General features: G+C 48.7%; 1 protein-coding gene across 1 annotated transcript; it reads right to left on the bottom strand.

Annotated features, from left to right (window-relative positions):
• Positions 1 to 26,921, bottom strand: ZNF697 (zinc finger protein 697). The gene is made up of 3 exons (XM_030325816.1): positions 26,882 to 26,921; positions 3,127 to 3,407; positions 1 to 1,746 (listed from the first exon to the last, which is right to left on the bottom strand). The coding sequence occupies exons 2-3, from the start codon at positions 3,368 to 3,370 to the stop codon at positions 335 to 337; spliced, it is 1,656 nt and encodes a 551-aa protein (XP_030181676.1). The 5' UTR covers positions 3,371 to 3,407; positions 26,882 to 26,921; the 3' UTR covers positions 1 to 334.

Below are 26,921 nucleotides of genomic sequence, written 5' to 3' on the forward strand. Positions count from 1 at the left end.
AAGCGCCTGCTCCCCCCACCCCGCCCCCGTGCTCTTCACCCCCTACTGCGTGCACCTGAAGAAGTCTTCCCGCTCAAGCACATCTCCCCCAAGCGTGCCCTCCTGCGGGAGGAGGCAGGCAAAATATAAGACCCCCAAACAACGCTTAGTCAATCCTCCCCTTCAAGACCCCCTAACACCAAAAGACTCCCCCCCGTCACTCTCCGATTGCCCCTCCCGCCCCTTCCCATTTCTTTCTACATGGCCTATCCCCAGAACATCTATTCCCCTGCATGCTCCCCCCACCCCACCCCACCCCACCCCACCCCCAGGGCAGCCTCCCTGCGGCCCAGCCCTAACACAGGTGCAGCTTCTGGTGTTGCGCGAGGTGCGTTTTGTAGCGGAAGCCCTTGCCGCAGCCCGCACACTTGTGCGGCTTGTTGCCGGTGTGGATGCGGCGGTGGCGGATCAGGTGCGAGCTCTGGATGAAGCTCTTGCCGCACTCGATGCACGTGTAGGGCTTCTCGCCCGTGTGCGTGCGCTGGTGCTGCGTGAGCGTCGAGAAGTCGCTGAATCGCTTCTCGCACTGGCCGCAGCGGAAGGGCTTCTCGCCCGTGTGCACGCGCAGGTGGTTCACCAGGTGCGAGTTGCGCCCGAAGCCCTTGCCGCACTCGCGGCAGACGTAGGGCCGCTCGCCCGAGTGCGTGCGCTTGTGCGTGAAGAGGTGCGAGCTGACGCTGAAGGTCTCGCCGCATTCGGAGCACATGTAGGGCTTCTCGCCCGTGTGCACGCGCTGGTGCTTCACCAGGTCCGAGCGCCAGCTGAAGCGCTTGCCGCACTCGCCGCAGCCGTGCGGCTTCTCGCCCGTGTGGATGCGCTGGTGGTTGGCCAGGTGCGAGCGGCGCACGAAGCCCTTGCCGCACTCGCCGCAGGCGAAGGGCCGCAGCGCCGCCGCCCCCGCGCCGCTGGCCGCCGCGTGCGCGCGCCGGTGGCTCAGCAGGTGCGAGCTGAGGCTGAAGGCCTCGCCGCACTCGGGGCAGGGGTAGGGCTTCTCGCCCGTGTGCAGGCGCCGGTGCTTGAGCAGGTCGGCGCGCCAGCTGAAGCTCTTGCCGCAGTCGGCGCACAGGTTGGGCCGCTCGCCCGTGTGCAGGCGCAGGTGATTGGTCAGGTAGGTGTTGCGGCTGAAGCCCTTGCCGCACTCCCCGCAGCGGAAGGGCTTCTCGCGCGGGGGCCGGGCCAGCGCGGGCCCCGCCCCAAAGCCCCCCGCCACGCCCACGCCCACCATCCCCACTACCGCGCCGCACTCGCCCGCGAAGCCGAAGGGCTCCAGGCTGGCAGCGGCGGCGGCCTCGGCCAGGCGGTGGATGCGCTGGTGCTGCAGGAAGGCGGCGCCGGGGCTGAAGCTCTCCCCGCAGTCGGGGCAGATGGTGGGCGCGTCCATGATGCTGGCCATCAGGCTGTCGAGCTCCCCGAGGTCCATGGCCATGGGATGGTGGAGCCGGCGGAAGCGGCGGTGGGCAGGATTGTCGCTCCGGTGCCGACTCCCCAGGGAGAGGTGCCGCCGCCAGGGAAGCATGGGAGGGGGCGGCTGCTCCTCTTCGTCTAGCGGGTTCTCCCCAGCGCTCTCCTCCTCCTCCTCTTCCCGGGGGCTGCGGGAAATGCTGTCCGACTCAGACAGTCCCGGGAACATCGCCATTTCAGCTACACCAGATGGGTAATCTTCTTCCTCGCGGAGAGCAGCCCCTTCTTCCTCACTCAGCAGCCCCTCTGCAACAGAAAAGGTGGCAGTGGGGGGTGACCATACTTGGCGCTCAAAGGTAAACCTAGAGGAGACCAGCCTCTTAGAGTATGGGCCACGGAGTGATCCCCTTCCCCAGGTACTCTCAAGCCTGTCTCTCCAGGGCCCCCATGATTCCAGGCTCTTTCCCACCTGGTACCTCCTGGGGAAGGCCTACCTGAGAGTGGGCTCTGAAACCTGGGAAAGGCTCACTCACCTGTTCCCTTGGGGGGCCAGTTCTTCCAGCAGCTGCCTCTGGGCCCAGGCCCCACCCACGGTACACATCTGAAGGCCTGACAGTCGGCTTGAAATGGTCAAGTCTGAGCAGGTGGGGCTCTGTGGGATCTAGGGACAGACTGGCTCACTCTAGCAGCCCCCAATGCGTTTCCAGGCCCTGGCCTCCAAAGACAAGACCAGTCCAGCCAACCACAAGAAAAGACCACCTGTCCTAACCAGGTAATGGGCTGATTTTTATAATTTGTTGGGGTGGAACAACAACCAACCCCAACTTAAGGGCTTTACTATGTAGGCCGGGCAGGGAGAGTGAGCGCAGGGCCTAGAGCTTAGAGACTGACTCAAAACGCACACCTGTCCGTCTCTGGTGGCCATCTCTAAGCAGAGGGCACTCCGGAAGCTTACTAGGATATGAAAAGACCACGTGCTTGTGCACACTGCAGGGGAGGGCAGTAGGAAGTCCAGGATGTGTCACAGGGGAAGGAATGTAACTCCACAGTCTTGGCCATAAGGTATTTGAGTTCACTTCTGTCCCCCAGGCACGCACAGGGCAGTATGAAGCAACGAATGCCCAAAGGTGGAACCAAGGAGGTGGATGGAGGGCCAGCACTTACTCTTTCCAGGTCAGGAGTAGCAAGGGACTTAGCAGAGGCCTTGAGCCCTCTGGGCATTATCGACATGCACCTGGGTAGTCACTTACCACTGAGTTTACTTATCTGCAAACAAAGATGATGACTGTAACTGTAAACACCTGGATGCTTTATTTGCTCAGTGCTGTGCTAAGTTTTTATGCACAACTCATCTGAACTCTCCCAACACCCTGATGAGGTAGGTTCTGATCCGAGCTGTGTTCCCTCTCGTGTGGTTCCAGGTGTTCATTTATAGCAGTGTTCTGCATACTGTAAAGTGCCGCGTCAGTGAGTTACCCTCTTCACCCGTGTTAACCAGTTACATCCCACTTCAGGCTGGACTCAAGAAGAGGCTGTTCCTCAGGCTTTCAGTGGCACCGAATCTGTTTAATGGTGTCCACTAAAGGACTCTCCCGCAACGAATGCCACCCCTGGTTCTAACTCTAGAAGAGCTAGAAATGATGGTGAGTGGGACAACTTCCAAGGAAATGCCAGCTTCGTCCTCACCTGGGCAGATGTCAGACACCAGTTCCCTCTCCTCTGGGTCCCTTCCTAGAGCTGCGTCCTGTGGGTTGGAGCCCATCTTTGGCTCTGGGTGGTCTTGTCTCTTGAGTGCATCCTGTGGATTAGAGCCCATTCCCGTTTCTTCTGGGTCCCGTTCCCTGTCTTCAGAGTTCTCAAAATCAGAGCCCATCCCCTCGTCTTCTGAGTCCTGGGCTTCACACACACCCTGTTTATCTTCTTGTTCCATCCGGGAAGAACAGGACAAGGGACGGGACCAGGGACCCCTGTTCCAGACAAAACACAGATAAAGGTCATGTCAGTCTGGCCTCCTGCCCTCACCGTATCTGGCTTGGATTTCCATGAAAATCAGTGGCACAGTCCAAGAAAACGTGTAGAGTTCCATGCCCCAGATGGCAAATCTCTGCTCCACCTCTCATTTTAAGACGCACAGAACTGAGTGCAAAGGAGGCTGGTCTGGGTGGTGTAGGAACAGTGGCACTCTGAGGCTAACATGCTGACTCCCGCTGGATACAGGTTAATCTGCTTCCATATCTGAAGTGGATTATTCTATCAACATGGCTTTTTAGCCTTCATGGTGGCTGCACCCAGTTTTCAGCTGAGAAAACATAAAGCTCAAAAATAAGGCCCTGTTAGCCTTAGACTAACTTCTAAGCAGGAAAACCTCATTAAACCAATGAGGACCTACCGCTCTCCTAAGAGCAGTGAGTCAAGATAATTCAAGCTGTAGCAGGTCAGCTAGGGGTGGAGGCAGATGCAGTGACCCTCTATATTAGAAGCCATCTCTATAGCCTCATTACATCTTTTGCCTTATATAATATACTTTAATTGTAGAAAGCCCTTAACAGGAACATGACCCTCACATAGTTGGTAACCCCTCTACAGAACAGGCCAACATGTGAACTGCAGGAAGAAAATGACATCGGATTCCTAAACCTTTTGTTAGACATCAGGTTTAAAGGCCCCTTGCCAAGACTGAGCAGTTGAGCCAAAACTAATGGGCTCCTGCCATCCATCACTCCTACAGCTCAGCTCAAGGCAGCAAAGATCTTGAACTGAGACTCTGAAGTGTCCAGCTCTTTCCATGCCTCAGCAGCATCTGAACTAGCAAGATGCTCTTTCCTTGGCTGGGAGCTTTTCCTGCCTCTATTGAGAGGACTTCCCCAAGGCAACCCTGGTTCTGTAGGCTCTTGCCAGCCTTACTCCAAGGCCCAAGGCAAGTCAGTTCACCTGTCTTAGTGTCCTCATCAGTGCAAGGAGGACAATGCTACTTAGCCTTTCTCCCAGGGAGGATGTCCAAAGGAAACATTAACAAAAGTGCTTTGGAAAACACTGTAGAGAGGAATTGATAACTCTTGAGTTTTTTACAAATTGATCCTCATGGGAATATACCTGTCATTTCTATTTTTAATATGAAATACACAGATTATTTCTCTTGAAGTCCTGATGCCGTTTCCAGCATACCTCAGACACAGGGGCACCACCATAATTTTGGCAGATTCGCTGCCCTAAGTAGCAAATTCTATCCTTTCTCAAAGGTGAGGATATACTCCCTAGATTAGAGTGAAAACTCATGCCTGTCCCTTAAACATCATAAGAAAATGGCTTTGTCTGAGGATGTTCAGTCAGCAGTGTCCAGGAATGTTGCTGAGCTCCTTTAGAATATATACAGTTCAAAATGCAGGTTCTGGGACGCCTGGGTGGCTCAGTTGAGCATCTGACTCTTGATTTCAGCCCCCAGGGTTATGGGATCGAGCCCCACATCAGGCTCCCTGCTGAGCTGAAGCTTAGCATTTCACCTCTAAACCCTTTTAAAAAGGACACAAGACCTTCTGAGTACCTCAGAGCAAACACAGAATGAGAGTACTTTCTGATTTGCGATTTTTCAGGAACCAAGAGATAATTCATACCAGAGATACTAAGCAAAGAAACATAGTTTGTATAGATTTAAGCGGGAGAAAGGAAAAGAGGCAGAGGCTGAGTTCCCCAGATGGGGCTGAAATATAGAAGTTCACAGCTGCCACACTCAGAATGAAGAAAGTTCTGAGCTCCCGAAGGGAACATGCCCAGATCCTCATTTGCACCAGGACAGGGAAGATTAGGTATGCTCTAAAAAGGGTGGGAAGCTCCTGGCACCTAGGGCGACACCACTCATGGTGCAACATCTACTCAGATTTATTTGCAAGTGCATGAATGTTAGAGCAGACCTGGAAATCTGCATGGATTCAGTTCCATTCATGCCCTCACATCATGGGGTCCCAGGCAGCCATCAAATAACAGAGAAGGCTATTTAGAAGTAAGGAAAAGCAGTCATGATATATTGTTAGGTGAAAACTAGCTGCTCTTTAAAAAAAAAAAACTCATTTTTTATTAGTATATGCATACTAGTATATGTATATCTACACACACATATACAGGTTCAGAGGGGAAAACCAGAACATTATTTATTGAGCTGCTAATCAGCGATCTCTTGGCCACTTGTAAGGGTTGTGCATCATTTAATCTTAACCGAATGATGAAGTGTATGATCTTCAACTCCGGAGACAAAGATACAGACACAGAAACTGTGACTAGCTCAAGGTCATATAAGTCATCAGGGGCACCACAGAGATTTGAGCCCCTCAGTAGAGAATTCCAGGGCCCATCTTCTTAGCCAGAAGCCTAGTGTGTCACTTGGGGTCACTCTTCCTTTTTGTGAACATCTGTATTTTCTACAATAAAGATACATTTTTTTTTATCAGCAAAAAAGCCAACTTTGTCTCTAATGTGACAAAATACATTAAAGGAAAGACTACAATTATTTTAAAAACCACAAAAAGACAAGGACAGAAGTTGTGTCTGTCTCCACCTAGAGAGGACTTCATCTTTAGACCCGTTATCTAAACACTGCGGTATAACTGAAGTGTCCGTCAATAGTGCTGTAAGCACTTTTTGTTCCAACTCCTTTCCCATTCATTCTCAAAATAAAAGCTAGCAACGTGTTTTCTTGGGCAAGGCCAAGGGGTGGATAACGAATGGGTAGCAGGGCCCCGTGACAGATGTGCGGCTAGACTGCCCGAGGTTCAAATCCTCTCCTCTCTGTCCACTACTCTGCTAGTGCAAGTTACTTAACCTTGCTCATCCTCAGATTCTGCACCCGTAAGAACAAGCATGGTACCGCCTGGCCTGTTAGATTTGTGCCTTATATCCTATAAGATTTGTAAAAGCCGTAGGCATAGAGATGTAATAAATGGTATAGTCTTACAAGCAGAGCTTCCTTTGGCCTGGCAACTAAAGGTTCTATTAATGAACAGCCCACCCTATGGACACGACCACCAGGGAGGGGCTAGTTGCTTGGGGGAGCAGGGGTGAGGGAAGAAGATTCAGTTCCATATTGGTTTGGGGATGTTGAGAAGGGATCCTGTATTCAGAGTGTATAAGCAAGCTGAATGAGGTGCATGGCTCAGTAAACCCTGACTTCCACTGTGTGTAAGGGACAGCCTCCTCCCAGGCAGAAGAGTTAGAAGTTTAAGGGTAGGGTGGGGTGGGGGGAACCAAACAGGCAATGGTGGGAGCAGTCAGGCAGACAAGATTAATTCTGCATCTATTTCTAATCATTGCACTAGCAGCAATGGGGAAGAGCCCAGGTTTTTGGCCAGCACAGCCACTGTGCTGTGTGACTTTAAGTATCTGCCCCCTCTGGAGCCAGGCTGGGTCTGAATGTACCTGAGTCCTCTTCTGGCTTGCCATACGGTACACGGGAGAGTTAATCCAACAAGGCACCCCTGTCAGCTTCGTTAGACATTTTCAGCTGCAGCCTGTTTCCTCACCTAGCACAGCAAGTGGTTAACTCCCCAAATGCCCACCCCCTCCCCCCACACCTTTCTCTTGGGTGCAGATCACTTCAGGATGGGATCAGTCAACTTGGCCAAGGCTGCTCAAATCCTAGCTTTTAGAACTTGCAATATTTTCATGTCCTCTACTCCTACCCCAGACCTCCCCACTCAAAAAAGGGTAATGTTCGTTATCCTATAAAATCACTATGAAAATGCTCACGTGCCTTCCACACAAACTCGACCCCATTTCAAAGACTGATCACATCAATTTGAGGATAATGCTACAGAGTAGAAGTAAATGGGATAAAGGATGTTGGGAAGGAAGGAAAGGAGGGAAAGGAGGGAAAGAGCTGGGGGAAGAGGAGGTGAGGCCAGTAGCACATACAGAAATTAGAATTTACCCGGAGTTTACTGGCACATTTTCCCAGAGGCCCCCTCTGGGGCTCTATGCAAACCTAGCCCTCTCCAAAAGCAAGAGGCTCACCACTTCATAGAGTTGAGGGAACTTCCCGGGAGCAGGGGGTGGGGGCACAGACAAGCACACCCCTCTCCCTCACCTTCCTGAAAGATCAAGCACTGGCTGTCTTTCTCCAGGGCATCTGGCACGCATGGCACAGGGTCATGCCACCGCTGGCCAGGGCAGGTGGGGTGGAGCGGAGCGAGGTGCTCCCAGGCACCTGTGGTGAGACGTCTCCTGATGGGCGATGCAGCTCATTTGACTCCAATAATCCCATGATCCCGTGAGGCAGACATGGAGGGTCACCCACCCTGTTCTATGCGTCAAGAATGCCGAGGCTCAGTAGATGAGCTCCAGGTGACGCAGCTCCTAGGTGGAGTAAGGACTCGGACTGGCCCCCTGCCTTGGGGGGACCCCAACGGGGGGGTGGGGAGGAGTGCTGGCAGTTGCTGAGCCCTGAGCCCCAGGAACCTGGGGGAGTGCGCGCGGCCCCCCAGGGGCCCTGGGCAGGCGGAGGGGGCTGGCCTGCGCACAGACCTCCCCCTCCCAGGTCCAGCGGGTGGGGGAGTCATGTGCCACGGCCATTGCCAGGTGGCCAGGAGCCAGGGCAGCGGGGCTGTCATGTCAGGGGAAGGAAGCGGCTGGGCGGAGGGCCAGGAGCGGCTCCCACTCCGCCTCCTCCAGGCTGCAGCGCCTTTCCTGTCCCCCAGTCCTCTAGAGGGTGCCTTCCTTACCTCCCTTCGGGCTGGCCGGCCTCCCCACCTCCCCCGCGGCGGTCCGAGGCCTCCAGCCTTCACTTCCCACGCCCCCTGCACACCACTCGCTCCCTGGGGAGGGTTTCCATAGCAGAGGCAGGGCCAAGACACCCCGACAGGGGGAGAATACTGGAAAAACAATCTGAAGTCTGCGGTCCAAAAGGCTGAACTCATGACCATAACTGGGGCCTAACCAGGGATTCCAGGGGGTTAATCATTTGTCAGTCCTCAGCACCAACTGAGTAAACAGTCAACTAGCACCAGCCTCTCAGGGGATATGGCCAGCAGGGTCCTGCCGCCTTGCGGGAGAGCCTGCGGTCAGCAAGAAGGCAAGGGCAAAGAAATCCACCCCACCACATTTGCACAGATGCCTCCGGTGATCCGGGACAAGGTGTCCATATCCAAAGGGTGCAGCTGACTTCCCCAGTCACACACCCAGACTGCCCAACCCAAAACGCCAACCCTCCTGAGTGGCAGGCTGCCACATGAGGTGAACATTCATTTCCCACAGAAAGCCAGAAGATGACTGCAGCTAAGTACCAAGTACTGTCCAGACAGGAGAAGCTAAAATAATACGGTTTCCTCCTTGTGGTTACTGCTTTTTTTTTTTTTTTTTTTAACCTGGAGGGGGAAGCCCGGGTTGAAAAAAAGAGAAAGGCTTAAACCAAGGCCACAGAGAAATCAATTCACAACCCCAGTGGTCAGAGCTAGTCTGAGACGCCTTCCAATCTCTTTAGTCAAGAATAGCATGAATGTCCTTGGGGTCAGGCATTTCCTGTCTGTTGGTTGTGCTGGGGCCCCTCAGTTTGGCCAGAGGGGCCTCAGCTTGTCACAGCTGTCAAGCCTTCACCAACACCCTACTCCTGCTGCAAAAAATAAGGATGACTGCAATTCACAGACAGATTCTAAGCGCCCTCAAAATTAGACCATCCGCCATCAGACGAGAAGTCGCAAAAGCTAGATTCTCAGGCAGGCATTTACTCGTCCATGGTTTACGTTTAACCGATTCGAATGTCCTACCTGATGCACAGAGTATCCCCTCTGTTCATATTTTTCCTCCACTCTGCTTGGCATTGTACCACGACCACTACCTGGTACACAGCCTCAGCCTCTTTTCTTATCTTGCACTTGGTAAGTCCTCAGAACTGTCTTCAGATACCTCATCAACAGCTGGCTCAAATGCTCCACACCTGTATTTCATGGAATCCTAGAGCTGGAAACCCCTTAGCTCAAACTCCTTTACAGACAGGAAAGTGAGGCTCAGAAAGGGAAACAGACGAGGTCAAAAATCGAAAGTTTGCTAGAAGGGTTATGGCCAGGAGAATCTCAATTTTTCTGATGGCCTCTCCAATGACCTTCCCATCTCTTTAATAGAAAACACCACTTCATATACAGCCAGCCAGATAAACCCAGGGCATATACTTACTTGTCCTCCCCCCACTCCACCACCCCCACCACACCATTTGTCAGCATTCTCCGGAGAAACAAAACCAACAGGATGTGTATATAGAAAGAGAGTTACTATAAGGGATTGACCCATTTTGGAGACTAGTAAGTCCAAAATCTACAGGGTGGGTCAGCACACTGGAGATCCAGAAAAGATGATGCTACGTTCCAGTCCAAAGGCACGTCTGCTGGAGAAGTCCTCCTTACTCAGGGAAATCTGTTCAGGCCTTCAGCTGATTGGATGAGGCCCATCCATATTATGGAGGGCAATCTGCTTTACTCAAAATCTACCCATTTAAAGGTATAAGCCTTCAGGTTTGTTTGTGTTTTTTTTAATGTTTATTTTATTTTTGAGAGAGAGGTAGAGAGAGTGAGCAGGGGAGGGGCATAGAGAGAATGAGGCACAGAATCTGCAGCAGGTTCCAGACTCTGAGCTGTCAGCACAGAGCCCGACATGGGGCTTGAACTCACAAACTGTGAGATCATGACCTGAGCCGAAATCAGATGCCTAACTAACTGAGCCACCCAGGTGCTTGAAATCTACCAATTTAAATGTTAATCTCATCCCAAAATTCTGTCACAGAAACACTCAGAATGTTAGATCAAGTATCTGTGTACCTATTGGTTCAGCCAAGTTGATGCATAAAATTAATCGTAACACACGACAGCTTTAAAAAAAAAGTCCACAATAATCCCATTGTAAGTCAAAATTCACCCATTAAAAACATGTTCTTTTTTATAAAAAATCATTCCTATATTCCTATATGCAGATAGTTGAACAGGGTCTCTGGGTGTAGGCACCATACAGGACAGCAGGGAAGAATCAAAATTAATCTTAACCAAAAAGCTACACAGACACACACATATGTTTACAGGCACACACTCCCACTGCAGAGAGAGACGCAATTTAATAATCTGTTTCGCTGAAGGATGAGGGAGAAAGCAGACTTAGAAGGCACGGTGGGCAAATGTGGGCTGCGGAAATTGTTAACAAACAGCTTTGTTCTGGAGAGCTGATGCTGGAATCCTGGTTAAGGTTACCAGATGGGGCCAGGTGACTCCAGGAAGTCCCCCCCCCCCCCGCAGATGATTCTGTGATCCTATTTCCACTGGAATGAACAGTCCTCAAGAGAATGCAGACAGCGAGAGAGGAACACTGGGACCAAGGGATTTGATGTATACATTCAATCACCCCGGTTTCCCACTTACAGATTCAACAGGAAAAACTGCTCTCCCCATTCTCTGCCCAAAATAACTGTTCGGCGTTGCCGATGAAGACGGGCTGGCGTGTTCCAGCCCCATTCGTTTCAGCAGTGGGCAAGTGACACCACTGCATACAATTTGCCAAGGTGTCTTCCAACAGAGAAAGCAAGAAGAAAAATGTAGAGACATCTCCTGATGCTTCAATTTTCCTGCCTAATTAAACTGCAAACTCTAGAGCTGCACGGTCTTCAGCACAGAGTGAGATGTTACATAGGCTGAAAAACATGTTTTTAAAAATCACATACTGGGGCGCCTGAGAGGCTCAGTCGGTTAAGCATCCGACTTCGGCTCAGGTCACGATCTCGCGGTCCGTGAGTTTGAGTCCCGCGTCAGGCTCTGTGCTGACTGCTCAGAGCCTGGAGCCTGTTTCAGATCCTGTATCTCCCTCTCTCTCTGACCCTCCCCCATTCATGCTCTGTCTCTCTCTGTCTCAAAAATAAATAAACATTAAAAAAATTAAAAAAAAAATCACATACTTGCATGACTCCTATTTCCTTAAAAATAACATTATCAGGGGCGCCTGGGTGGCTCAGTTGGTTGGGCATCCGACTTTGGCTCAGGTCATGATCTCGCGGTTCGTGAGTTCCAGCCCCGCATCAGACTCTGTGCTGACAGCTCGAAGCCTGGAGCCTGCTTGGGATTCTGTGTCTCCCTCTCTCTCTGCCCCTCCCCCACTTGCGCTCTGTTCTCTTTCTCTCAAAAACAAATAAACATTAAAAAAATAAGAATAACATTATCAGCAAAGCCCAGATCATAGGAACTATGGGAGACATATGATCCAGTTTCTTTACCAACAATGACAAAAATAGCAAGAATGATACACAGGAAGGAAACCTCCAAGTCAAAAGACTTGAGATGTCTCAACCAACACCAGTGTTCAGACCTTACTTGAATCCCAAGTCAACTAAGGTACAGAAACAAATTATAACACAACTGGGAACTCATGAATGCTGATTAGATATTTGATAGTAAGAAACTTACTCGTGTTTTGTTTTTTTTTTTAAGGTGCTGGTATTGGGAATAAATTTACAAAGAGCTCTTACAGCTTTAATATATTCATAATGGAGTATTTACAGGTGAAATGGTATGTCTGGAATTTGCTTCACTTGAAATGAAATGTCCAGGACACAGGGGAGTGGGCAGAGACACAGAAAAAATAAGACGCCCTTTCGGTGATCACAGCTGACTGCTGAAGCAGAGCGGTATATGTGGTTTTATCACACCGCTCTGCTTACTTTGTTTGCCAGGAAAGCTACTAATAAAAAGTTGTAAAATGGAAAACATACGTTTTGTTTCTGAAATTTAAGGCTGATTATATTCATTCAAACGCTGAACCGACTGTAATAAAAAAATCAGTGACTTCCACAAACGGATTAGCCTGCTTTTACGAAGTATGCCAAATCAGGACTGATTACGATGCTCAATATTGAATAGAGCCCCCGAGAATTGGGGAGAGAGGCAGTAGGGGAGAGACGAAAGGAACTTAACTTTGATGCTTTGAGCTTTTTTTTTTCTTATGATGATAGAATAGCTGTTCTATACAAAATAGCATCAGAAAACTGTTTCCACTTTCATCACCTTTTATATTTCCAAGGAACTCAAAAAACAATCTTGCCATAGCTGGTGCTTATTGTTAGTCCAGCCACTTTACAGCCAAGACCAAGGGGAGACAAACCTGACAGGGGACATGGTCCTGACAACTCGGCCAGAGGAATGCTTTATCCCCGGAAAAGCCAAAATGACAAAATGACACGAGCATCCAACAGACTGAGTACATTGGTAACTGGTCGTCCCCAGAACGATCTTCTGAGGGGATGAAAAAGGTCAGGGTGCGTGTCGGTGAAAAGGAAGCTAATACACTCGTGACGTATGAAAATGTGATCTCCAGGAGATGAACTCTGGCAGGGACAGAATTACTTTACTAGCCCAAGCTGAGAACTGTTACATTTAGAGAGTGTCCTCGGAGAAATGCCATGCAAATTTACTCACACCATATCACAAAGAGAGCAGCTAGACGGTATTACGTTCCCACTTCAGGCTGGAAACCAAAAGCTCACAGACATTGTCCGTTTTAGCGAAGGGGACACAGAACTGGTCACAGGACACAGCTGTCATCCAGGAAGTGGTGCATTTATCTCAACAAGGAGACTGTAGCATCCAAGCTCATTCACGGCTTCAACACCACAGTCCCCAAGCCAGTCGTGAGGCTCAGAGTTTCCTAATGTCCCCTTTACCTTCGGCCCCTAGCATTTCCTGCAGAGAACAGCATCCTATACAAGCTTGGAAGCAGAATAATGGTATTTTTCTTGGGCGTGGGTTCTTAGCCTGAGAGCCTTCGGAGTCCATGACCTCCCTGCAGTCTTATGTGAATGTGTCTGTAGAAACTTTCTTCTGCTGAGAAGGCCCATGGCTTTCCCTTGGACTCTGAAAGAATTTATGGCAAACAAAACCAAACCCTGTTATAAACCACTACTACGGAGGACCCATGATACATTGCCTATCACAGTGTTTCAGAAGTCCACAGTGGTCTGGGGGAAGAGGTGTAAGAGCCCACTGCACCCCCACACGCCACGGGATGTTTTGGTGGGTTGGTGGAGAAGAGAAGGTGCTGACAGCAGATCCCAAATCAGGCGGCAGCACAGACACAAACGTCAGCTGATGACAGAGCAGAACGAGGCACCCGGCAAGAGGGGAATCTGCTGGTCTCGTCCAGCACCATTTTACAGAAGCATAAGCCTTGGGACTCAGAAAGGTTAAGTGAATTACCCATGAGTGTACCAGTTAAGGGCAGACATGAGCTTCAATCACCGACATCGCAACTTTTGTTCTAATCCCCCTTCTACTCTACCCCACGCAGCCGACAGTGCTTGGCTGAAACACTCACGCTGATGATCTGGGCCTCCCTGGATCTCACTTAGCTTGCCTGCTTCTCACTTCCTAATCACTTGTGTTACCCGGCAGGTGCACTAAGAGGGACTTAAGTTGCTCCTCAAGACTCCAACACACTGCCTCTCTGGGATGTAGCTAATTTATACAAGTTTGACCCTGGGTTTATAGCTCCCATCAACTGCTTACTTGGGCAGTGAGTCAAAGCACATTAATCAAGCCATTACCTACCCAGGACGCAAAATGCTTTGTTAGCTAATCCTCCTTTTCTCCAAGGAAAAAGAACTAAAAATCTGGCCAAAGTCGCCAACTCATTCCTAACAAATCTTCAAAGTGCTCCAGAGTCATCCTGCCTGCAGATAATAACTTGGAAATACCCAGGTGAAAAAAAAGGATTCTAGGAGGAACACAAAACTCCGCAGTATAAGGAATCCTGGCTCACACTTCATGGCGAGTAAAAAAGTGTTCCAGGCACGCTCATCCGACATGACCCATCACCACCAATACGGTTTCTCAGATTCACCCTCCTTCCTCTTACATCTTCTTGCTCCTGCTGTAATAGCTTGGCATGCTCTGTGTGGGAGGCGATGCAGAAACAGACCAACCACAAGCTAAATTTTGCCGAAGAGACAATATCCACAGATGACGAGCCAGTAGCACGATTTTTTTGGCTGAAAATGTCTTTAAAGGATCCCTCCTTTTACTGATGAGGAAAATGAGGACTAGGGAAAATAAGTGGCTTGTTTGAATTCACAAAGGTGGGGAGCTGGTGGTAGAAATGGGACCGCCCTCCAGGTTATGGGATTCCTTTCAAGCTCCATGTGCCCTGCAGTGCACTCCCCAGCCGGCTCAGTCGTATTTGCGGGGTGACTGCTCTGGCTTTACCGACACAGCACATCACGGATGCTACCTTCCTCCTATTTTTCCTGTTCTCTTCCAGACTCCTGCTAATTGCTTCTTTTCTATTTTGATTTTAATTATTTTTCCCTTAGACAGTGTTCTTCAAACTTATCTTCGTGCGATGCTTAAAAAGGGTCTCTGATTTAACTGTTTTTCTTAGAGAAAACAGACATCTTGTTGGCTAGGAAAGAAAGCAATCATTTGAGTTAGCTTTGGGTTAATGGAGTGTTATGGTAAACAATTAATAATTCCAAGTCCTTGGTACAGCATCTGAAAGAAAAGTCATCATGAGAGAGAGAGAGAGAGAGAGAGAGAGAGAGAGAGCAGGAGAGGGGCAGAGAGAGGGAGATGCAGAATCCAAAGCAGGCTCCAAGCTCTGAGCTGTCAGCACAGAGCCCGACTCAGGGCTCGAACTCACGGACCGCGAGATCATGACCTGAGCCGAAGTCGGACGCTCAACTGACTGAGCCACCCAGGCACCCGTCACTCCATTCTAACAAGAATTTTAAAAGATATTTTTCTACCAAATTATGAAACTCTAAGAAGGGGCACTTTTTCTTCACATTACTGTTTTTTAAATGCCCCAAACCAACGATCAAACTATATTACATTCCCTTCTGCAGTGCCTCCTGGGAAAAGGAGGGGTCCGTGCCAGTGAGACCTGATAAAGTACTTCATCACCACACACATCAGTTCCCCAGGGAACCACAGGCTTCCCAGGTGTGAGCCATCCCAGCAGATAGTATTAATGGCTAACATTTAGAGAGTCAGGCTCACATCAGTACCAGCTATAATTTCTGAGCTTCCAAATCCAGTGGTCTCTTCTCCTATGATCTTGCCATTGTGCAAATTAATAAAAGGAAACCTCACTAAAGTGGAGTCTGGATGGTAGAAGGAGAGGCTAAGAGAAATGGCCTTTACTACTCAAGTCAATTAAAGCAAGAACCTCCAATCACAGACCCCAATAGGAAAAGATGTACATTACATCTCCTGCAAGAAATCAACTACCCTGCAACTCAGCCAATGGGGAGGTCAGCAGCCCAGACTTGGGCTTGTCTCCACTGGATTTGCATTAAAAACAACCTCTTTCCACTTCCTCCTTCTTCTCCATAAAATAATGTTCCTCTCCTTTGCTTGCTGGACACGCCTATGCTTTTGCCAAAGCTTGCATGTCTCAAGTTACAGTTCTGTTTTTCCCAAATAAACCCATTTTACTGGTAAAGTAACTGACCTTTATGTTTAAGGTTAACACCATCAACACCGCAAAGTGCTTGTATATGTAACAGGGATTCAGTAAATGACTGCAGAAATCCTGCTGAGACATGTCCCGTGGAAATTCTCTCCTTCCCGAGTTTCATATTACACTGTCCCAGTCCTCCTGAGCACTTACCACCTTGGCTTCTCTTTATTTTTTTAATTTTTTTAAGTTTATTTATTTTGAGAGAGAGAGCAGGGGAGGGGCAGAGAAAGGGAGAGAAGGATCGCAAGCAGGCTCTGGTTGTCAGTGCAGAGCCCAACCCTGGACTCTATCTCACCAACCATAAGATCAAGCAGGACCTGAGCTGAGGTCAAGAGTCAGGCGCTTAACCGACTGAGCCACCCAGGTGCCCCACCTTGTCTCCTCTTCTGAACTCCTCAAACAAGTCAGCCTTCAAGGTTCTTGTCTACACTTTCTTCTCTCTCACCTCTCAATCATCTAGCCCCTTTCCCTAATTTTAGAGAAACACCTCTGCCCAGAGACCTCAGTATTTGAACCTCTTACCCCAACCCCTGATGTGCACTCCAGGTCCACGTTTCTAATGATGCACCAAGCATCACACCAAGGAGCATTAATACCACTGCCCTGAACATCACACGGGACACAGGACAGGAGGCATCAACAGACCTGGTTTCTAACGGCGGTTTGCCTCTTACATAGTGTATCCCCCAGGACAGTTACTTACCTCCTTGAGACAGAGTTTCCTCATCTTTGCAATGAGAAAAACAAGTGACCTTGAAAGGCTGTTGTGAAGACTAAATGAGTTTCCACCAAAAAACAGTAGCTCTTCTCCCAAATCTTTGTTACAAATCAGTTCCTCACAGTACCCATTTCTGTCCATGCCTCTCTGTTCTTACTCATCAGGCTCAAAACCCTGGAGTCTGACCCTTCCTCACCCCTTTCAATCAAATCAGTTTCGGAGCCCTTCCTTTTATTTCTTTCCTCTTTTTTTTCTGTGGCCGAGATCACTGCAATAGACACTCTTACCAGTTACAGGCACCTACATACCACCTGCTGGATTGATCTTAAAACATAGTTACCACTCCATTTGGAGCTCAGAACCCTGACAGACTCTGCCATAGTCTTCAGAGAAGCATAAACTCCAAGTCTTCAACAATGTAGCCTAAGATTCTCTTACCCCTCCCTGACCTCTAATCGGCTAACCCCAGGCAAAACCCTGATGCTTTAAGCCTCCCAGAAGGCACCCTGTGTTTTTCCTCTCTTGCCATGCTATTCCTCAAGAAACAGCACGATGCATTTCCTGGTAGGAAGTAATAAAAGCTCAGATGCTGTAGCCACGCCACCTGTATGAATCCAGCCTCTAGCTCTAGAACCTTAAACAAGTTGCTCTATCTCTTGGAGCCTTGGCTTCATCATCTACAAAATGGGTACAACAAGTATATGTACCCTATAGGATTATTGTTAAATGCTCAGAGAGAATTACTATTGTTTCACTTTGTATGACTCTTTAAGGTACTTTTCCTTATCTTATTCTGTCTCCTGTTAGTTTTTAAAATACTGTAGGTTTTAAAACTACAATAATTTGTATCGTATTCGTTTTCTCTCCCTCCCTATCAGCTCCCAACTGCCAGCTCCTACAGGGAACACATTGATTTACTCACTTTGGTTGTCCACGCCCCACCCCCCCCCAATAATGAGCCCTCAAATTATTTCTTAAAATGCATAAAATTAGGTGTCCTTATTTCTCTCCCTCAGTCCCAAAAGGAAGGACTAACAAGACCAGGAAATCTAGTGATGTGGCCAAGATCACATCAGGTAAGGCAGAGCCATGGAAACTACCTAGCTCTCCGAACAGGATCCAATAACCTGTCAGCACCAAGAGCCAAGCCTGCTTAATTATCCTGCTAAATAAGTAGACATGATAGAAAGTGGCGATTAGCTTCAGAAGTTAGACAGAATGTTCTAGAAAAAGAACCCTCATCCCTTGGCCAAATGCCAGCACCCTTGTTTGCATCCGATTGTCCTGTTGGAGTCCTCCCCTCCGCTCTAAGCTTTTAACACTCAGTTCAGCTCTGCAAAGGACAGAGGTGGCACACAGCTGTGTCTGTGTTCGTGGTGGGAAATGCTACTAGACTCTTGCCAATGTGACGGGACAGCTGCTTCTCTGCTCACCCCTGGAGGAAAAGCAGGACCAGAATGAACAGAAGTTAAATGATGAATGAAAAAGACTAACAATCATCCGTTAGAAGTTGCTTGGTTGGGGAGGGGGTCAGCGGGGAGGCACATCAGGAAATACAATCAAATACGGGGGAAAACGTCTATTTAACATTGTAAGTGTCTGTTCAGACCAAAGCTTCTTCTGTGGCCGTTTTCAGGGGGTTTGTGTTTTTTCATTTTCTACTACAGTCTTGTTATCTCTCTCACCTACATACAATCATCAGCCTAGAAACCCCTTTTCCTCAAGAGTCCAGAATTAAGCTATGGACAAACAGAGGCTCTTCAAGAAGTGTGTAAAAAGGTCCATGCTCTACAGGAAGTAGGTGACCAGAAATATTTACCAAACTACCAGTTCGATCAATACATACAAGTACCTAGTTGGGAGCAGGGAAGAAATAAAGGGAGTTCTTACAGCAACTGCTTCTGAGCTAGTCCAGGCTGAGGTCACAGTCTAGTAAAATTCAATTGACATTCACCTTATTTAAAAAAAAAAAAAAAAAAAAAAGAAGTGAGGGAACATTTCTGCAGGTTTATTTTACATGAGATTTCTCACTTCTGGGGTAAGCTGGGTTTGCATTAAAATAGATATGGCACACGTACACTCACCAAAAGGAGAAAAACAAGAAAAGTTCATGTATATAAAAATATATCAAGAGAATGAGAAGGCAAGCCACAGACTGGGAGCAAATATTTGCAAAAGACACATCACATATAGGCCTGTTATCCAAAACATACAAAGAACCCTTAAAACTTAACAACAAGAAAATGAACTACTTGATTTAAAAATGGGCAACAGGGGCACCTGGGTGGCTCAGTCCATTAAGTGTCCAACTTCAGCTCAGGTCATGATCTTGCGATTCCTGAGTTCGAGCCTCGCATTGGGGTTGGCGCTGACAATACAGAGCCTGCTTGGGATTTTCTCTCTCTCTCTCTCTCTCTCTCTCTCTCTGTTCCTCCCCCATTTGAGCTTTCTCTCTCAAAATAAATAAATAAAAACTTTTAAAAATTCTTTTAAAAAATTTAAAATAAATAAAATAAAAATGGGCAACAGTTCTAAACAGACACCTCACCAAAGATCTATAGATGGCAAATAAGCCTATGAAAAGGTGTTCAACATGATACGTCACCAGGGATCTACAGTTTAAAACAACAACACACTGGGGCGCCTGGGTGGCGCAGTCGGTTAAGCGGCCGACTTCAGCCAGGTCACGATCTCGCGGTCCGGGAGTTCGAGCCCCGCGTCAGGCTCTGGGCTGATGGCTCGGAGCCTGGAGCCTGTTTCCGATTCTGTGTCTCCCTCTCTCTCTGCCCCTCCCCCGTTCATGCTCTGTCTCTCTCTGTCCCCAAAATAAATAAACGTTGAAAAAAAAAATTAAAAAAAAAAAAAACAACAACACACTACTACACATTTATTAGAATGGCAAAAAATTCAGAACACTGACAACATCAAATGATGGTGATGATGCAGAGGAACAAGAACTCTCTCTTAGCGCTGATAAGAACGCGAAATGGTACAGCCACTTGGGAAGAGAGATGGGCAGCTTTTTATAAAACTGAGCCTTTCATACCACACAGTCCAACATTCTCACTCCTTGGTGTTTATGCAAATGAGTTGAAAACTTAACATCCACACATAAAACCCTGCATATGGAGGTTTACAGCAGCTTTAATAATAATCACCAAAACTTGGAAACAACCAAGGTATCCTTCAACAGATGGATAAACTGTGGCACGTCCAGAAAACAGAATATTATTCAGAGCTAATATAAGATAGAAATAAGCTATCAAGTCATGAAAAGCCATGGGGGGAACTAAGTGCCCATTACTAAGTGAAAGAAGTCAATCTGAAAAGGCTACATACTCTATGACATTCTTGAAAAAGCGAACTATGGAGACGGTGAAAAGACCAGTGTTTGCCAGGAGTTAGAGGGGAGAAAGGGATGAACAGGCAGACACAGAGGACGTTCTAGGGCAGTGAAACTATTCAGCATGATGTTAAAATGGTGGATACGTGTCATTATACATTTGCCAAAACTCCTGGAATGTACAACACCAAGAGCAAATGCTAACGTGTACTGTGGACTTTGGGTGATAATGATGTGTCAATACAGGTTCATGGATTTTTAACAAACATACTGCTCTGGTATGCGATGCTGATAATAGGGAGGCTGTGCATATGTAGGGGCTGGAGGCCACTCTGGAACTCTCTACCTTATGCCCAACCTTGCTGTGAACATAAAACCGCTCTAAAAAATAAAGGCCATCTTGTGAAAAACAATCTATATTTCCTCTGCTTATATAACATTTAAGCATGGACACTTTGCCACATCACACGGTAGGAAATTGGCAATGCCATCATATTAGGAAAGAATCAAAATGAAATACTTTAAAAGATAACACATTCACTCACTCAACAAATCATCACTGAACACTTACCATGTACATCACAGAACCATTGTACTGGGTTCTGCTTTGTGGAGGTTACGTTCTAATGAAATAATCACTGCTTTCAAAACCACCTACTACTACCAGAAATTATTGTCAACACCTGCCTGAGAGATTATTTTAAAAAGAGAAAAAAGGGGCGCCTGGGTAGCTCAGTCAGTTAAACGCCCAACTGTTGACTTGAGCTGAGGTCATGATCTCATGGTACGTGAGTTCGAGCCCCGCATCAGGCTCTGCACTGACAGTGTGGAGCCTGCTTGGGATTCTCTGGCTCCCTCTTTCTCTGCTTGCTCTCTCTCTCTCAAAATAAATTTTAAAAAATAAAAAAGACTAGAAAAAAGAGTGATTCTTTGAAATACACAAAGGTTCCTAGGTGTTGGGCGGGGTGGGGGCAGGCGGGAGGGCGGGGGAGGGGGTGGTCAACAACTGGAAATGGGTTATTCCAATAGTGCTTTGCCTTAGTGTTTCAAGCACCAAAGATATGCTAACCACATGAATGTGCACAGCACTGAGATAAAAGTGACACATTTCTGATTAATAAAAACCAGAAAGAATGGCTCCTGTTTTCTAATTCATGGTAAGATTCTAATAAAGTTCTCAGGAGACAATATATACCTAAAATACCTCTCTGAAACAGGTAGGATCTTTCCCCCTAACTACACGTAGTTTAGCAACTTACAGCACGTACAGGATGCATACTTTACCCTTTGCAGGAAGGGAAACTTGAAGACTCACATGTGGCCCAGCCACACACCTCGCTGGAAAACTTGCTGGCCTACAGATGCGCAGTGAGTGACTGCGGAACGAAGGCAGGCATCCTAAGAACTATACTAGTTGCCTTAAAATGATTCATGTGCTTAAAAACACCCCACAGCACACTGTGTTTATACCCAGCCTCCCAAAGTGCTACACAGCCTTGAGGTCAGGGAAAAAGGAGGCACAGTGGGTCTCGGGGATGAATGCGATCTTGTGGTGAGTAAAAGCCTTTTCCACCCGAAGAGGAGAGGCCGCTGATCTTTTTTACCATCCCCATCAATACAGGACGCAATAAAGTCCAAATCCATACCCCACACAAGTGATGCTGCTCTCAGAGGTAAAAACAAACAAACGCTCTTCCTTCCTCACCCCAGCCTTACCTTCCCCGGCCCAAACATATCTGTAGGAGCAGGGAAACTTCTGATTTTCTCAGATGTGCAATACCTTCCTATAAGATTACAGGAGAAGGTGGGCATGACATCAAGGGGGGAGGTACTGAAGCAATGGCCCCGCCCATGCTACCCCATTATCCATAAAACACCATAATCATTTATCAGTGATGTCAGTCAAGCTCATGAAACTCAGCAATACAGGGGTCGGCTCTGGCATATTTCCAGAAGGTGTTTATTTCTTGCGGCAGTCATGTGAAAGGGATGAAAATTAACCAAGAACATGATCCCAGTGACCTCTCTTCCAAACTGTCAACATGCAAATAATGTTTCATGCCTGCATTTTTGCATTTTCAGTCATTACCAATTTATGGTCGACTCAGCTCAGTTCCTGAAGGGCCACCCCACGCTGGGTTGTGTTCTGGACACATGGTTCCTGCCATGTGCAGGGAATACGCAAATATTCCCTCCACTGTGGGGCTTATTCAGGTTTGCTTTCATTAGGAAGACGCTGACCTTCAGGTATTTCAGACAATGCAGAAAATTAGAGGAGAGGCTGAGTGTAACCTGGAGTGTCAAGAAAGGCTGCTTGGAAGGGGTAAGACTTGGCCCGGAGGGAGGAATAGAAAGAATTCAGATAGGCTGGGAGAGAGGGGAAAAGGATTCGAGGCACCGTTCTGTGCTACAGGGTCTTATTAGGGATTCTGAACCTGAGCTTTCCAGCTGATGGCCCTGGGAGTTTAAGGGCATAAGAATAATGAATTTATGAAAAACCAGTACCTCTCAGAATGAGATCCACTAGCATGAACTTAAAACCCAGTGTTGCTGGCAGGAAATTTGGGAAGTGAAGGAAGAAAGAAGAGAGATCTGGCAGTTTTCTCCCAGAGTGAGGAAAGATCCACCCTTTCTGACCAGGGTTGGGAGTCAGAGAGCCAAATTCCAGTCTACCTCCAGATCGGAATCTGGGACTTGAAGCAAGTTACTTTAACTTCCCTCTGAGCTCCCATTTCCTCCGTTTTTGAATGGAAATCATAATAGGTAAGTCATCAGACGGAGGCAATGCATGGAAATTATCTAGTGCGATAGTTGCTACACAGGTGTTCAATAACTGTAACTGTTGCTGTGATCAAGGGAAAAGCAAGCATGAAAAGCTGTCCAGTTAGAGCTAAGTGAGGGGCGACAAAATTGCAGTGTCTTGGAGGAAAATCTGAGAGCCTGATCTGCCTTGTAACTTGTATATACTACGTTTTAATCCTGGCAGACAGCTTGGGCTGTAAAAACCAAAGCAACATGGGGCGCCTGGGTGGCTCAGTGGGTTAAGCGTCCGACTTCGGTTCAGGTCATGATCTCGCGGTTTGTGGGTTCAAACCCTGTGTCAGGTTCTGTGCTGACAGCTCAGAGCCTGGAGCCTGCTTCAGTTTCTGTGTCTCCCTCTTCCTCTGCTCCTCCCCCACTCACACTCTGTCTCTCTCTCTCTCTCAAAAATAAATAAACATTAAAAAGTTAGAAAAAAAAAAAAATCAAAGCAACATGACAGACGTCAGTGGCTTCACTCCAAACAGCAGGAGAGCCTCTGCAGTGCTGCTTTCTAGAAAGCACATCTCACCCTCACAAAATTGAGAGGGAACAGTTACCTCCTTCCGTCCAGGAGCCAGCCAAAAAGTCACTGATTATTCACCTGGGATTAATCCATTCTGCACCCTATCTATAAGAGTCTGAAAACGTAGGCTGGCAAAGAACCTACTCAACAAACTTCTAATGAATGTCTTTGTACTAGACTTGGTGATAGATCCTTCTAGGGCCTCTTAATCCAGGAGCAAAAGGAAAAGTTCCAGACTATTATGCACCAGATGCTTTAGGTTCACAATTGCAATGAATCCTCACAGGTCTATGAGAAAGGCTTCATCCCCTTTTTTGTAGAAAAGAGATAAAGTAAGACATATGCATTCTTGGGACCCCTGGGTGGCTCAGCCAGTTAAGCGACTGGCTCTTGACTTCAGCTCAGGTCATAATCTCCTGGTTCTGAGTTCGAGTCCCAAACTGGACTCTGCAGAGCCTGCTTCAGATGCTCTGTCTCCCTCTTTCTGTTTCTCCCCCTCCCCCACTTTCTCCCTCTCTCTTTCTCTCAAATACATAGATGTTTAAAACAAAGACATATGCATTCTTTCACTCACTCCTCATTTACTCATGCTTTTCAAATAAACACCTGTTTTGCACTGCTAGGTAAAGCACAGGGTAGAGTGACCACTGCCCTCAAGGGGGTTACAGTTTGATGGGGAGAAATATGAACACCCAGCTATCACAAGACAGACCAGAGGTGTGAGTCATCCAAAAGATACAAAGTACCACGGGGATGAGATGAATTCTGACTGGGAAGTCTGGGAAGACTTCCAGAAGGGTGCTCCATCAGTTGGGCTAGGATTTGCAGACAATAATCAGAGGCAGTGCCGGGATGCCTAACAAGCATGGAGTTTAATCCGGTGGAGACACACTGGTGGAAGGATATCTGTGGCATCTGGGAACCGGCACTGTTTGCTGCAAGAATGGGTAGGTAATTTGGGGTGCTCTGGATCCAGTGGAGGATCAAGGTGAGCGGGCACGGCACTGTGAAGGGTTCTGAATGCCAAACTAAGGACATACCTTTATTGATCACATTACCACTACATAGTATGTGGTGCTAAGAAACCTGATAAGGGGGGTTTTAAAAAAAAAGGCACAAAAGAAGGAAAAGAAGCAGCATCTTAGATACAAAGAAAAGCCCACAAAGGCGCCAGGGTGGCTCAGTCGGTTAAGGCTCGGACTCTTAGCTCAGGTCTTGATCTCAGAGTTGTGAGTTCAAGCCCGGCACTGGGCTCCACACTGGGTGTGAAGCCTATGTTTGGGAAAAAAAAAAAAAAAAAAAGCCCACATAACACTGGCATAGCTTCAGGCTCCAGACCTCTTAAATGGCACTGCAGTTTTGTGAGGGTTTTTTCCCCACTCTACATGAGCTGGGAGTATCTTTGTCTTAATTTATCATCTTTATACTCAACTTTTACCCTTCCTCCTTCCCTTAAATGGATGCTAGAAATTAGGCAAACATGTAGATTTTGAGGAAATCCAAAGCTTTCTGGGGGGAGGGAGAGGAAATGTGGTGCAACTTTATCAGCCTTAGTCACACAGCCTCCAGTGAGGTCAGCCTTCCCACCCCACTGCAGCTGCATCAGCCGCTTTGCCTCAGTCTGATTTGTCTCCATTCCCCTCCTCAATCCCAGTGGTTTTTGAAGGCCATCAACGTTTTACTTTGTGCGTAAGGCAAAGGGTGGCCTGGCTTCCCATTTATGACTTTGGTTCACTCTGGCGCCACCTTATTCTGCTGGGGGCCCGGCTGAACTTCTGACATCAAATTCTCCGCCAACAACAGCCTCTACCGCCAACACACACATACATGTGCACATGCACACATACACACACACACTGCCAAAATGTTCCAACTCGAAATCGTCTTCCAAACGAACATACCTTTCCGCTTTATCGGAAACATACCTTTCCGCTTTATCGGAAACATACCTTTCCGCTTTATCCTCCATCCCCATGCCCTCAGCCTGGACAACTGGGTTTTTCCCAGCTCCATTCTTCCCTTCAGACGGTTCACCTCTCCTACAGACACCAGCGTGAAGAGTCTGTTCCCCCTACAAACCGTCTATAAACAGTGCTGTGCTCTGTGCCTCGACACATCTTTCTCACCAGGAGCCTTGGCTGCTCCTGTCTCACCACCAAGTGGCATTTTTACAGGTTCATTTGGCTCTTAAAATACATTCCACGTTAACTAATATCCATATGTTGGTTTGTTAAGAGAGAAGGGAACCATTTGGATACAGAATTTACAAAAAAAAAAAAAAAAAAAAAAAAAAAAGACGGGAAGGGGGGAAAAGGAGAAACCGAGGTCCCTTAGGCAAGTGAGCTCCGATACAGCAGTAGCACTTGGGCCGCGTTTCAAAGTTGCCCACCTCATCCATCACTATGGATGGATGACTATTAACTTGCTCCCCGAAGACTATTAACTTGCTAGCCACCATTCAACCGCCTTCACCACACCCGCAGTCCCCCGGGGACGAGGATAACGCCAGAGGGGATGCAGCGTACCCGCGTCACCCCACAGGTAAAGGACTCATAGGCCCGCTGTAAAGGCAGGGAGGCACACACGACCAAATTGAATCCAGCCCGGGGCTCTTGTAGTAAGGGGTGGGTGATTCATTACTGGGGGGGAGGGGGACAGTTAGGAAAAAGGAAAATCGTGGAAAGTCCCAGAGGAAGTGGTAACCCGATTCTGGAAGCCTGGCCGTAATGTGCACTGGCCGTTAGGTACACCCAGCGCCCCCTCCACCTCCTACTCGCCCTGTCCTCCCAACACGCGCCTCACCCCATGCCTCCACTCACACCATTATCCTCGGGTGAGCGCGTCAGCTTCGCCCCGCTACCCGCCCACGGGCACACATGGACATCGGGGGTTGGAAAGCCCACCAGAGCTAAACGGCGACCCTCCGGGGCGGCGAGCTGCTGCCCATCTCCCCACCCACTCATCCTTATTGTGCCATCTGCCCAGTCTGATGGCAGCCCAAGCCGCTGATGCGAGAGGGAAGAGGAGGAACGCGTTTCGCAAGGACCCAAGTTGACCCGCTGCCCCTCCTTGGAGTGCCCCACCCCCACCCCTCCGGCCTCGAGTGGGGCTGGGGGCGCAGACAGACAAGGGGAGGGAAGCACACTCGGTCCCTGTCCGCAGCTGCACACAAAGCCCTTCACCTTCTCCTTGCCTTCCAAGCTCCTCCCCGGGCTTCGTTTTTCCGAGGGTCTCGGATGCCCCCTTCGGTGGTCGGCGGGACGGTCCCACCAGCTCTCGCAGCGCTGCCTCCTCCCTCGCGTCTCGGCCGCCTCCTCCCCGCCCCTCGCCACAGATCCCGGAGCTAGCTCAGCTTGGGCTCGGGGGCGGGGGGGGGGGGGGTGGGGAACAGAGCCTCCCCCCACCCCGCCACGCGCGCGGGGCCTCTGCGCCCCGGGGGAGCGGACAGCGGTCCGGTGCGGGCGGCACAACTTCGCCCAGCCGCTCCGCCACCCGCTCACCGGCGCACAGCCCATCCCCGCGGCGACCGGCTCGGGTCCCGGTCAGCCCCATCCCCAGGCGGCCGTGAGCCCAGCCGCGGCCACGCTCCTACCTGCGCGGCGAGGAGCGAGGGCAGCGCGCGCCCCGTCCGG

This window comes from Lynx canadensis, chromosome C1 (genome assembly GCF_007474595.2).
Source record: "Lynx canadensis isolate LIC74 chromosome C1, mLynCan4.pri.v2, whole genome shotgun sequence".
In the NCBI taxonomy this organism is placed as follows: Eukaryota; Metazoa; Chordata; class Mammalia; order Carnivora; family Felidae; genus Lynx; species Lynx canadensis.

What these genes read in the sequence shown, in the direction of transcription:
- ZNF697 (XM_030325816.1), bottom strand. Translation starts at nt 3,370, where the DNA reads ATGGAACAAGAAGATAAACAGGGTGTGTGTGAAGCCCAGGACTCAGAA. An exon ending in GGTGTCTGACATCTGCCCAG is followed by an intron (nt 1,747 to 3,126) that starts GTGAGGACGAAG and finishes TTTCTGTTGCAG; the next exon opens with AGGGGCTGCTGAGTGAGGAA.